Source organism: Ranitomeya variabilis, chromosome 5 (assembly GCF_051348905.1).
Source record: "Ranitomeya variabilis isolate aRanVar5 chromosome 5, aRanVar5.hap1, whole genome shotgun sequence".
NCBI lineage: Eukaryota > Metazoa > Chordata > Amphibia > Anura > Dendrobatidae > Ranitomeya > Ranitomeya variabilis.
In genome coordinates this window covers 683,040,338-683,052,506 of record NC_135236.1, presented here as the reverse complement: position 1 = coordinate 683,052,506, position 12,169 = coordinate 683,040,338, and the positions used below count along the sequence as shown (strand labels likewise).

Sequence of the window (12,169 nt, the reverse complement as noted above, 5' to 3'; positions counted from 1 at the left end):
TCACCTGCCTGTTATCTCCTGTGCCTGCCCAATGTATGACACTCATGATTAAGGGTTAAACATCATTGATATTGGAATTGTCCAGTGAAAACGCAAAAAATAGAATAAAAAGCAAACAAAATGACGTATTTACCCCAAAATGGTGTAAATAAAAGTCAGATCGCCAAGCAAAAAACCAGCCCTCACACAGCTCCATGCTCTCACAGTTAAAATGTTACGGGACTCGGAAAATGGAGAAAAGTGAAAATGCTTTTTTTTAATTAATTAAAAAAAAAATACCGTAATTGGTGACCTGGATGAAAATGGGGCAGGGTTATTTTTACCAAACCACCTGTCTTCTAATGTGTCGTATAATAAAATAGATGGTGTCAATCAAAAGTAGATTTCCTCCCACAAAAAACAGAACCTCGTTTGGCTCCGCTCCATGAATGGCAGCAAAAGTCTCATAGTGATCTGCGAGGAGAACGGACAAGTGCAAACACATAAAATATCCCACCGCGCTCTGACCAATGTTATTCTAGGAGTCTCTGCTCAGCTGCGACTTATTTGTAAAAACTTTTTTTTTTCCCCCCTCAGCTCAGATCGGGCTGTGATTGGTCTCTTAACATTGCCGAGTCTCATCCGATATAAGTCAATGGGTTCAACATAAAAAAAAATAAAATTGCGCAGCATTCTGACCATGCAAAGGCCATCTGATAGATAGATATTTATTTTTTTACTACACACCCATCTCATAGGAAACCCGACAATTCATCTGCCCCGTACAGTAAAATCACAGCGTGACCCGACAGGATAGAATAGATATATACACATAGAATAGATATGCGACTGACATCTTACTATATAAATTAGTACAGTGCTGGTGCAGCTTACTATAGATATTTTTTTTAGAAATTAATTTAGTAATAAAATACAACTGCAGTGGGATCCCTGAAATTTTATTAACCAGCAGAGGGAACGCGGCCATCTGGGGGCAGATGTTTATACTCTGCGAAGGGGGTAATACCCATGGAGCTTCCCAGGCTATTAATATCAGCTCACAGCTGTATCATTAGCCTTTACCTGTTATTTATAATGGGGGACTCCACAAAAAAAGACACAGGGTTCCCCTATAATACTCAGCAAAGGCTAGACACAGGGCGGGCTGATATTAATGGCCTAGGAAGGGGCTATGGATATTGGCCCCCTCGCAGACTAAAAACGTAGACTAGTTGCACCCTATGTCATTTTTTGGGGGACCCCCATTTTAATAATCAGTAAAGACTAAATATACAGCTGTGAGCTGATATTAATAGCCTGGGAAGCTCCATGGGTTTTACCCCCTTCCCAGGCTATAAACATTGGCCCCTAGCTGTCTGCTTTCCCTCTGCTGGTTAATAAAATGTTAGGGAACCCCCCAAGCCATTTTTTTTTCCTAAAGGAATTTATTTACTAAACAAAAAATTTACAAAAATGTCCAGTAAGCTATACAATCACTACACTAATTTGATATAAATGTGAGTAAGGTTTTTTTTTTTGGATCTATGTAATCTCTCTCTAATATTGAAGAATATTTCCTTGGAAAACTGTGTAAATTACGTAGAGCAATTCTCTAGATAAAAGTTCAAGCAAGTAAAGCGGATGCCAGGTGTTAAACAGATTGCACTCGCATAAAAATCACACTTATCCCCCTTTTCTGGCCCACAATCGGACCGTTTTATTTCACAGTGATGGATATGAGCCTACAACATAATTCTATTGGAAGAAAAATCGGCCAGCCCTTCAGGGGTTAATGGAGACTTCTGACACTTCAGGCTGACCATTATTGTGGATATTTTTCACGGTTTTATAAACGCTGTTTTTTTTTTTTGTGTGCAGTTTTACCTAGGGAAGAAGCCGTGTTGTAGTCTCAGCAAAGTGACTGGGAGTTCTGGGATCTCCTGCTGACGCTGATTAGTTTTTCTTTCTATATCTCCAATTTTTTTTTTTTTTTACCCATTCAAATTACGGGGGGGAAAAACTTGTTAAAAATAACACCTTTACCTTTTTATTAATTTTTCTCTATTCGATTTTTTTTTTTTTTTTTAATGAATACAATGTTACTAATTTTTAATTCTTTCCTTTTCTCTATCCAAAAAGAAAATAAGAAATTACAAATCTAAAGGAAAAAAAAAGTTTTAAAATAAAGTTTTTGGTTGAGACTTGAGGCTGTGCCCATCACATTATTTGTGAGAAGAGCAGATATCTGTCAAGGAGCGAAACGGCATTCCGTAAAGATGGATGAAATGTTATCATTCAGTGACAGCGAGCAGAGGTGGACACAACGTAAGGTAACAGGCGCCGTCCATTAGAAAGATGCAGGAGGGGACTGGCCTTGACTTCGATGCGGATGTCGGTGCAGGCGGTGGCGATGGTCAGCGAGGCCTCGTTGTGGCCGCGGGGGCTCAGCTCCCAGGACTCGTACGGCATGTGCAGGTGCGACTCCTGGACCAGGGTGAAGGTGGAGAAGGCGTCCATGCTGAACGTCAGCTCCCGCGCCTCCGCCTTGTATCCCACATTCATGACGCCGTCCGTCTTCCAGTTCAGGCCTGGAATATATAAAGATCGGGGTCAGGAGGAGAGCGACGGCCGCGATATGGACACTGCTCACAGGAAGACAGGGAGATTTGGCTTTCAAGTGAAATTGATGAAAACGTAAGACGTTCTCGCTCCAGGGCTATTTTTGCGTGAAAGTCAGGGTGATGCACAGGACTGTGCGTGACGCCATCATTCCTGCTCAGCCTGAGTCGCCTTTAATCAGTGGACAAGGCTGAGGCCGCTGCTCCCTCATCTAGCAGAGATGGTGCCTGGTGGTGATGGGGTCAGGTACCCTGCAGGTGGTCCCACACGCAGACGTGAACAGTTTCCAATGGTCGGCTGTGACTCTTCGGGCCTCTCGCCTCCATTACATGTGCCCGGAGCTGTGTGGCATTGATCAACCGGTCCTGAAGGGCATCGTTCACGATGAAGCGTCCTCTTCTCTGTGACTCTTCGGGCCGCTCGCCTCCATTACATGTGCCCGGAGCTGTGTGGCATTGATCAACCGGTCCTGAAGGGCATCGTTCACGATGAAGCGTCCTCTTCTATGTGACTCTTCCAGTCTCTGTAGTCACCGGCTGATGAGGCTCAGTGGCTTCTGAGAACATCCTGCCTGAGGCCTCGTGATGGCGACGTATCGGGGATCAGTTGTTAGTTGTCTTCATCGTCTCACACCGAGGAGGACGGTTAATCCGAATTCTATTTCACCCCCAAATGTATCGGCCGCTCCACGGACCAAACACCATTCAGCTCCTTGTTAGAGAACAGCAAGTTCTGCAGAAGGTCCCAAGACATCGACCAGCTGGACGTGTAATCGGCCCTAAGGACGGGCACATTAAGGGCCACTAGGGAGGTCTGAGGGCATCGTAGGGTCATCCTTAAATTTTACCTGAAAGCCAAATATCTTGATCTTTTTGTAAGTAGTGTATGTAAAAGACGGACAAAAGAGGCAACAACACAGGGAATCATCACTACGTTACTTTCTGGGTCCCATCGAGCCACCTGAGGATCCTCAAAGAAGATCACGTTATGGGGAACTTTAATAGAAACGCCAACCGGGGGGGAGCGGAGACCCTCCATGTCCTTCTCCTGGAGCGACACCCCCAGACTGCAGGAAAGGAGCGACTCCTGAGGGTACGGGAATTTCTGCAACCCTCCGGCCAGAAGCTGCAGAGAACAGAGGAAATAACTCAGGGATCTGGAAAAAAAACATTACAAAGACTCCGCCATATCATCATGTACATCAGTTACATCCTGTATTATACCCCGGAGCTGCGCTCACTATTCTACTGGTGCAGTCACTGTGTACATACATTACATTACTGATCCTGAGTTACATCCTGTATTATACCCCAGAGCTGCACTCACTATTCTGCTGGTGCAGTCACTGTGTACATACATTACATTACTGATCCTGAGTTACATCCTGTATTATACCCCAGAGCTGCACTCACTATTCTGCTGGTGCAGTCACTGTGTACATACATTACATTACTGATCCTGAGTTACATCCTGTATTATACCCCAGAGCTGCACTCACTATTCTGCTGGTGCAGTCACTGTGTACATACATTACTGATCCTGAGTTACCTCCTGTATTATACTCCAGAGCTGCACTCACTATTCTGCTGGTGCAGTCACTGTGTACATACATTACTGATCCTGAGTTACCTCCTGTATTATACTCCAGAGCTGCACTCACTATTCTGCTGGTGCAGTCACTGTGTACATACATTACATTACTGATCCTGAGTTACATCCTGTATTATACCCCAGAGCTGCACTCACTATTCTGCTGGTGCAGTCACTGTGTACATACATTACATTACTGATCCTGAGTTACATCCTGTATTATACCCCAGAGCTGCACTCACTATTCTGCTGGTGCAGTCACTGTGTACATACATTACTGATCCTGAGTTACCTCCTGTATTATACTCCAGAGCTGCACTCACTATTCTGCTGGTGCAGTCACTGTGTACATACATTACTGATCCTGAGTTACCTCCTGTATTATACTCCAGAGCTGCACTCACTATTCTGCTGGTGCAGTCACTGTGTACATACATTACATTACTGATCCCGAGTTACATCCTGTATTATACCCCAGAGCTGCGCTCACTATTCTGCTGGTGCAGTCACTGTGTACATACATTACATTACTGATCCTGAGTTACATCCTGTATTATACCCCAGAGCTGCACTCACTATTCTGCTGGTGCAATCACTGTGTACATACAATACATTACTGATCCTGAGTTACATCCTGTATTATACCCCAGAGCTGCACTCACTATTCTGCTGGTGCAGTCACTGTGTACATACATTACATTACTGATCCTGAGTTACATCCTGTATTATACTCCAGAGCTGCACTCACTATTCTGCTGGTGCAGTCACTGTGTACATACATTACATTACTGATCCTGAGTTACATCCTGTATTATACTCCAGAGCTGCACTCACTATTCTGCTGGTGCAGTCACTGTGTACATACATTACATTACTGATCCTGAGTTACATCCTTTATTATACCCCAGAGCTGCACTCACTATTCTGCTGGTGCAGTCACTGTGTACATACATTACATTACTGATCCTGAGTTACATCCTGTATTATACTCCAGAGCTGCGCTCACTATTCTGCTGGTGCAGTCACTGTGTACATACATTACATTACTGACCCTGAGTTACATACTTTATTATACTCCAGAGCTGCACTCACTATTCTGCTGGTGCAGTCACTGTGTACATACATTACTGATCCTGAGTTACATCCTGTATTATACTCCAGAGCTGCACTCACTATTCTGCTGGTGCAATCACTGGGTACATACATTACATTACTGATCTTGACTTTCTCCTCTATTACTGTCCAGAGCAGCGCTCACTGTGGGGCGGTGTTTTGGGGGGTACGTTCCTGTTACCTGCACCATGCTCCAGCCGTTCACTTGCTTGCGCTGCGGTGGGAGAACGAGGACATCGAAATAATAAACTCCCCCCAGACTTGAGAACTGACGCAGATCCAGCACGTCGGCCTCCAGCGTCTCCTCTTCGGCCTCGTTCAGTGTCGGTGTCGGGGAGCGTCCTGAAGAATACACGGACATTCCTCATAATATCTCGGGGGTCGGATATCAATGTTGGATCTGTGCGAGCTCCTGGTCCTAGGACGTCATCCCAATAGGCCCCTTCCAGAGCTGCGTTCACTATTCTGCAGTTTACCTGACCTCATATATCACCGATGCTGTGCAGAAGGCAGAACTGTGAATGCAGCTCTGGAGCGATCAGATCCAGACCTGCTCTACTACAGGGGGCTGGGGAAACAGTCAGCAGGTTGGAGGGGTGCACACACCTTCACTGGGGTCTCCCGCCGGACTCTCCCTCTCCACCTCCTCTGGCTCGTTTCCGTCTTCTCTGCCCGTCGCTGCGCTCAGGACGCTCTGCGGGACAGAAAACATTGCAGGCGGTGTGTCAGCTCCTCTGTGCTGCTGTGAGTGTAGGCGGAGAATCTGCAGTCAGTCCAAAGATCAGGTCTGTGACCTCCCCTGCTCTGTGTGCCGGATGCACCAGCAGGCTCAGGATGAGCGCCGTCATAGGTCAGTTCCAGCATTGTCTGTGGTCTCATCCTCCTCACCTTCCTCTCCTCGGACGTCACCTCCTCCATCGGCGCTGGGTCACTTTCTGCCGCAGGTTTCCCGTCGTCCTCCTCCTCCGCCGGCCTCCAGTCTCTGGCCTCGCCCTCTGGGACCTCGGGCTCCTTCGCTGGCGGGAGGAACGTCGGGCTCAGGCAGGACAGGTGGTCGTAGTCCGTGTGGAGGATGCGGACGGCGATGTTACTCAGCGCCAGAGGTTTGGGCAAATCGAACGCCATCTCCTCCTCCTGGAAGTGGTGACCCCGGAACCTGCGTGGTGGAGAGCACGGCGGTAAAGGCTCCTGACACCCCAGTCCCTGCGGGGGGCCACACCGCTTCGGGGGCCGCACCGCTCCGGGGGTCTTACCTGGGGTTCTTGTTCAGATTCGCCCAGATGCAGAGGGAGACGGTTTCATTTCTGACAACTTTCTGCATGTTCCCCGTATCGATGTCTGACAATGCGGCCGCGCTCTGCGGGGCGGAGAGATGGACCGACATCAGCACAGTCTGCATATAGCTGATGCTCCAGTCACAGCCAGAGCTGCGCTCACTGCAGCGCATACATCTGCCTGTAGGCGAGTCTGTGTCTGCCAGCAGCGTCGGCTGCAGCTCTGGGGGTGACTAGAGTCGGAGCCAGATATGGACGGTAACACGTCAGTACACCGGTACCTTCAGGAGAAGCTCGGTGGCGTCATCAAATTTGCGCTGGAGAAGCGCCTGCAGCTGCCGTGTCGTGTGCGTGTACTCGGCGGCTCCGGCTTCTCCCAGCTCATCGCGGGGGGTGTCAGCGAGGAGGGACTCCAGCTCCGCAATCAGCTGCAAAGTCACAAGACGTCAGATTACTGCGCAGACACCGCCAGGGTCAGAGACCCCTCCGACCCTCTGGGCGAGACCCCCACATGCACAAGCAACAGCACCATCAGGTCAGTCGTGGCCGTGAGCTCCGATGAGTGACCCCGGCATCTGAAGGCCAAACCAAGGTCCTGAGATCGACCACCTCCTCGGAGGCGCCATTCACACCAGCCTGTCTCCTCACACCGCGGCTGTGGACTCACGCTCAGCACCAGGCAGCTCCTCCTCAGCGTGGACTCCACATCCTCCTCCGACTCATCGCTCCACAGACTCATGAAGGTGTTGATCTCCTGGGGGACGGTGGGATCAGGGCTCCCATCGCACAGCATGTAACGATCCCACTGTGAACGTGACAGGCAGATCATTAGAGCCGGGAATGGAGATGAAGGCGAGCGCAAGCATGCAGGTTATAGAGCGCAAGCGTGCCGAGTGCTGAGAGTGTAGACAGCACGGGGCAGAGAAGAATGTAGAGTGCTGACAGCGTAAGCGTGCAGAGTGCTGAGAACGTAAGCGTGCAGAGTGCTGAAAGCGTAGAGAGCAGGGGGCAGAGAATGTAAGAATACAGAGTGCTGACAGCATAAGCGTGCAGAGTGCTGAGAACGTAAGCGTGCAGAGTGCTGAGAGCGTAGAGTGCAGGGGGCAGAGAATGTAAGAATGCAGAGTGCTGACAGCGTAAGCATTGAGAGTGCTGAGAACGTAAGCGTGCAGAGTGCTGAGAGCATAGAGTGCAGGGGGCAGAGAATGTAAGAATGCAGAGTTCTGACAGCATAAGAGTGCAGTGTGCTGAGAGTGTAGACAGCAAGGGGCAGAGAAGTAAGAATGCAGAGTGCTGACAGCATAAGCGTGCAGAGTGCTGAGAACATAAGCGTGCTGAGAGCGTAGAGAGCAGGGGGCAGAGAATGTAAGAATGCAGAGTGCTGACTGTTGTGAATTCCGTTCTTGGGCTCCCTCCGGTGGTTGTAAGTAGCACTTTTGTGAATTCTGCTCTTGGGCTCCCTCCTGTGGTTTTGAGTGGTATAGCTACTTCTTGGATTTAGCATCAGCAGCTGCTTCCACTGATCGTCTTTCTGGCTCGGCTATTTTAGCCTGGCCTTATCCCTCAATCAATGCCAGTTGTCAATTGTTCCTGCTTGGAGTTACTGCTCTTTTGGATTTCCCTGACACTTTGACCAGTTCTGCAAAGATAAGTCCTTGCTTGTCCTTTTGCAGTCCACTTGTTGTGGACTTTATTGTTCAGCACATTCTATGTTTTGCTCATTTGTCCAGCTTATCAGTATGGATCTATTCAGCTAAGCTGGAAGCTCTGGGCAGCAGATTTTGCCCTCCACACCTTTAGTCAGGTGTGGAGATTTTTGCATATCTCTGCGGTGGACCTTTTCTAGTTTTTATTACTGACCGCACAGTGTTCTTTCCTGTACTATCTATCTAGCTAGAAGTGGCCTCCTTTGCTAAATCTTGTTTCATACTACGTATGTCATTTCCTTCTCCTCTCACAGTCAGTATTTGTGGGGGGCTGTCCTATCCTTTGGGGATTTTCTCTGAGGCAAGATAGCTTTCCTGCTTCTACCTTTAGGGGTAGCTAGATCTCCGGCTGTGACGAGGTGTCCAGGGAGTGACAGGAACATCCCACGGCTACTGCTAGTGTTGTGTTAAGATCAGGAACTGCGGTCTGTATAGTTACCACCTGCTCAGAGCTAGTCGCATGTCGCTCCTAAATCACCAGTCCATAACAGCTGACAGCATAAGTGTGCAGAGTGCTGAGAACGTAAGCGTGCAGAGTGCTGAGAACGTAGAGAGAAGGGGCAGAGAATGTAAGCATGCAAAGTACTGACAGTGTAAGTGTGCAGAGTGCTGAGAACGTAATTGTGCAGAGTGCTGAGAGCGTAGAGAGCAGGGGGCAGAGAATGTAAGAATGCAGAGTGCTGACAGCGTAAGCGTGCAGAGTGCTGAGAACGGAAGTGTGCAGAGTGCTGAGAATGTAGACAGCAGGGGGCAGAGAAGTAAGAATGCAGAGTGCTGACAGCATAAGCGTGCAGAGTGCTGAGAACGGAAGCATGCTGAGAGCGTAGAGAGCAGGGGGCAGAGAATGTAAGAATACAGAGTGCTGACAGCGTAAGCGTGCAGAGTGCTGAGAACATAAGAGTGCAGAAAGCATAGAGAGCAGGGGGCAGACAAGTAAGAATGCAGAGTGCTGACAGCGTAAGCGTGCACAGTGCTGAGAATGGAAGTGTGCAGAGTGCTGAGAATGGAAGTGTGCAGAGTGCTGAGAATGTAGACAGCAGGGGGCAGAGAAGTAAGAATGCAGAGTGCTGACAGCATAAGCGTGCAGAGTGCTGAGAACGGAAGCGTGCAGAGTGCTGAGAATGTAGACAGCAGGGGCAGAGAAGTAAGAATGCAGAGTGCTGACAGCATAAGCGTGCTGACAGCATAAGCGTGCAGAGTGCTGAGAGCGTAGAGCAGGGGGCAGAGAATGTAAGAATGCAGAGTGCTGACAGCGTAAGCGTGCAAAGTGCTGAGAACGTAGAGCGCAGGGGGCAGAGAATGTTAGAATACAGAGTGCTGACAGCGTAAGCGTGCAGAGTGCTGAGAACGTAAGAGTGCAGAGTGCTGAAAGCATAGAGAGCAGGGGGCAGACAAGTAAGAATGCAGAGTGCTGACAGCGTAAGCATGCAGTGTGCTGAGAACGTAAGCGTGCAGAGTGTTGAGAGCGTAGAGAGCAGGGGGCAGAGAATGTAAGAATGCAGAGTGCTGACAGCGTAAGCGTGCAGTGTGCTGAGAATGTAAGAGTGCAGAGTGCTGACAGCGTAGAGAGCAGGGGGCAGAGAATGTAAGAATGCAGAGTGCAGACCTCGTAAGCGTGCAGAGTGCTGAGAACGTAAGCACGCGGGGTGCTGAGAGAGTAGACATCAGAGGGCAGAGAATCTAAGACTGCAGAGTGCTGACAGTGTAGATGGCAGGGGGCAGAGAATGTAAGAATGCAGATTGCCGAGAGCTTAAGAGTGCAGGGTGCTGAGAGTGCAGACGGAAGGGGACAAAATGTAGCAATGCAGAGTGCTGAGAGCGTAGAGAGCAAGGGGCAGAGAATGTAAGAATGCAGAGTGCTGAGAACGTAAGCGTGCAGAGTGCTGAGAGCGTAGGGGGCAGAGAATGTAAGAATGCAGATTGCCGAGAGCTTAAGAGTGCAGGGTGCTGAGGGTGCAGACGGAAGGGGACAGAATGTAAGAATGCAGAGTGCTAGGAGCGGAAGCGTGCAGGGTGCTGAGAGCATAGACAGTAGGGGGCAGAGAAGTAAGAATGCAGAGTGCTGAGAGCGTAGGAGTGGCAAGTGCTGGGAGTGTAGATGGCAGGAGACAGAGAATGTAAGAATGTAGAGTGCTGAGAGTGTAGACAGCAGGGGCAGAGAATATAAGAATGCAGAGAGCTGACAACGTAAGCGTGCAGGGTGCTGAGAGTGTAGATAGCAGGGTGCTGAGAGTGTAAGCGTGCAGGGTGCTGAGAGTGTAGATAGCAGGGTGCTGAGAGTGTAAGCGTGCAGGGTGCTGAGAGCGTAGATAAGGTGCTGAGAGCGTAAGCGTGCAGGGTGCTTAGAGTGTAGATGGCAGGGGGCAGATAATGTAAGAATGCAGGGTGCTGACGTAAGGGTGCAGGGTGCTTAGAGTGTAGATGGCAGGGGGCAGATAATGTAAGAATGCAGGGTGCTGACGTAAGGGTGCAGGGTGCTTAGAGTGTAGATGGCAGGGGGCAGATAATGTAAGAATACAGGGTGCTGAGACATTAAGCAAGAAGATTATATAACGCAAGCGTGCCGAGTGCTGGGAGTGCAGACGGTAGGGGACAGAGAAGAATGCAGGGTGCAGAGGGCGGAAGCGTGCAGAGTGCGGAGAGCATAAGCGTTCAGGGTGCTGAGAGCGTAAGCATTCAGGGTGCTGAGAGCGTAAGCATGCAGGGTGCTGAGAGCGTAAGCATGCAGGGTGCAGAGAGCGTAAGCATGCAGGGTGCTGAGAGCGTAAGTATGCAGGGTGCTGAGAGCGTAAGCGTGCAGCATGCTGAGAGTGTAGATGGCACGGGGCAGATAATGTAAGAATCCAGAGTGCTGAGAGCATAAGAAGATTATATAGCGCAGGCGTGCCTAGTGCTGGGAGTGTAGACTGCAGGGGACAGAGAAGAATGCAGGGTGCAGAAGGTGTAGAGAGTGGGGGACAGAGAAGAATGCAGGGTGCAGAGGGTGTAGAGAGTGGGGGACAGAGAAGAATGCAGGGTGTAGAGAGTGGGGGACAGAGAAGAATGCAGGGTGCACTCCTCCCATTTGGCGTAGGTGAGTGCACAGTGAGGGGTCCGGCCCATTTCTGCTCTCACTGAAGAGCTTGATGGAGGCGAGATCCATTGCTCCTTACATTTGGTGTGGGTGCTGTGTGGTGGCCATTCTTGCTGTGGTTTTGTACTGGTGGGGTGGCGCGGTCTGGAGTCTTGCAGCATGGGCGCTGTGGGGCACCAGGCCCTCTGCCCTGCCACTGTGGCGGTGGTCGGCTCCGCTCCTTGGGGGCAATGGGGACTCCTTTTATTTGGTGTCTGCGCTGTGGCGGCCATCGTTGCAGTAGTTTTGTGCTGGTGGGGCGGCGCGGTCTGAAGACACAGCCCGTCTGCCCTGCCTGTGCATTGCCACTTTGGCGGTGGTCATCGCGCGGCTCCGCTCTGTTAGGGCGGTAGGACCCACTACGAGGTTTGCCGGGACGTGGCAGTGGGCTTCATACAGACTGATCAGAATGTTATATAATTTTTGCCTAGCGTCATTAGATCGGCAGCTGTGTTTCGGAGGTGCGGGTCATGCGCTTTTTTCGGGTCATGTGCTCTTTTTGGTATATAAATAAGGATGATTATTATTATGGTGCTGATGACAGACTTGTGCTGTTATGTCTCCCCCTGGTGGTGAATACACAACACTACAAGCTGAAGAACCAGTGCACATGTCCCATCTATAACATACAGTGTGTGCTGCTGCACTCAGGACACATGTACCGTCTATAACATACAGTGTGTGCTGCTGCACTCAGGACACAGGGAGCATCTATACAACATACAGTGTGTGCTGTTGCACTCAGGACACATGTACCGTCTATAACATACGGTGTG

At 49.7% G+C, this 12,169-nt stretch overlaps 1 protein-coding gene across 5 annotated transcripts in view; it reads right to left on the bottom strand.

Annotated features, from left to right (window-relative positions):
• The window catches only part of DNAI7 (dynein axonemal intermediate chain 7), a 40,153-nt gene that overhangs the window by 2,413 nt on the left and 25,571 nt on the right, over positions 1-12,169 (bottom strand). For all 5 annotated transcript variants that reach the window (XM_077267191.1, XM_077267192.1, XM_077267190.1 and 2 more), the window contains 8 exons: positions 7,243-7,380; positions 6,857-7,003; positions 6,555-6,658; positions 6,190-6,457; positions 5,908-5,995; positions 5,483-5,643; positions 3,537-3,723; positions 2,353-2,567 (listed from right to left, as the gene is read on the bottom strand). In XM_077267191.1, coding sequence (XP_077123306.1) covers positions 2,353-2,567; positions 3,537-3,723; positions 5,483-5,643; positions 5,908-5,995; positions 6,190-6,457; positions 6,555-6,658; positions 6,857-7,003; positions 7,243-7,380 — 1,308 coding nt within the window. The remainder of the gene's footprint in view (positions 1-2,352; positions 2,568-3,536; positions 3,724-5,482; positions 5,644-5,907; positions 5,996-6,189; positions 6,458-6,554; positions 6,659-6,856; positions 7,004-7,242; positions 7,381-12,169) is intronic.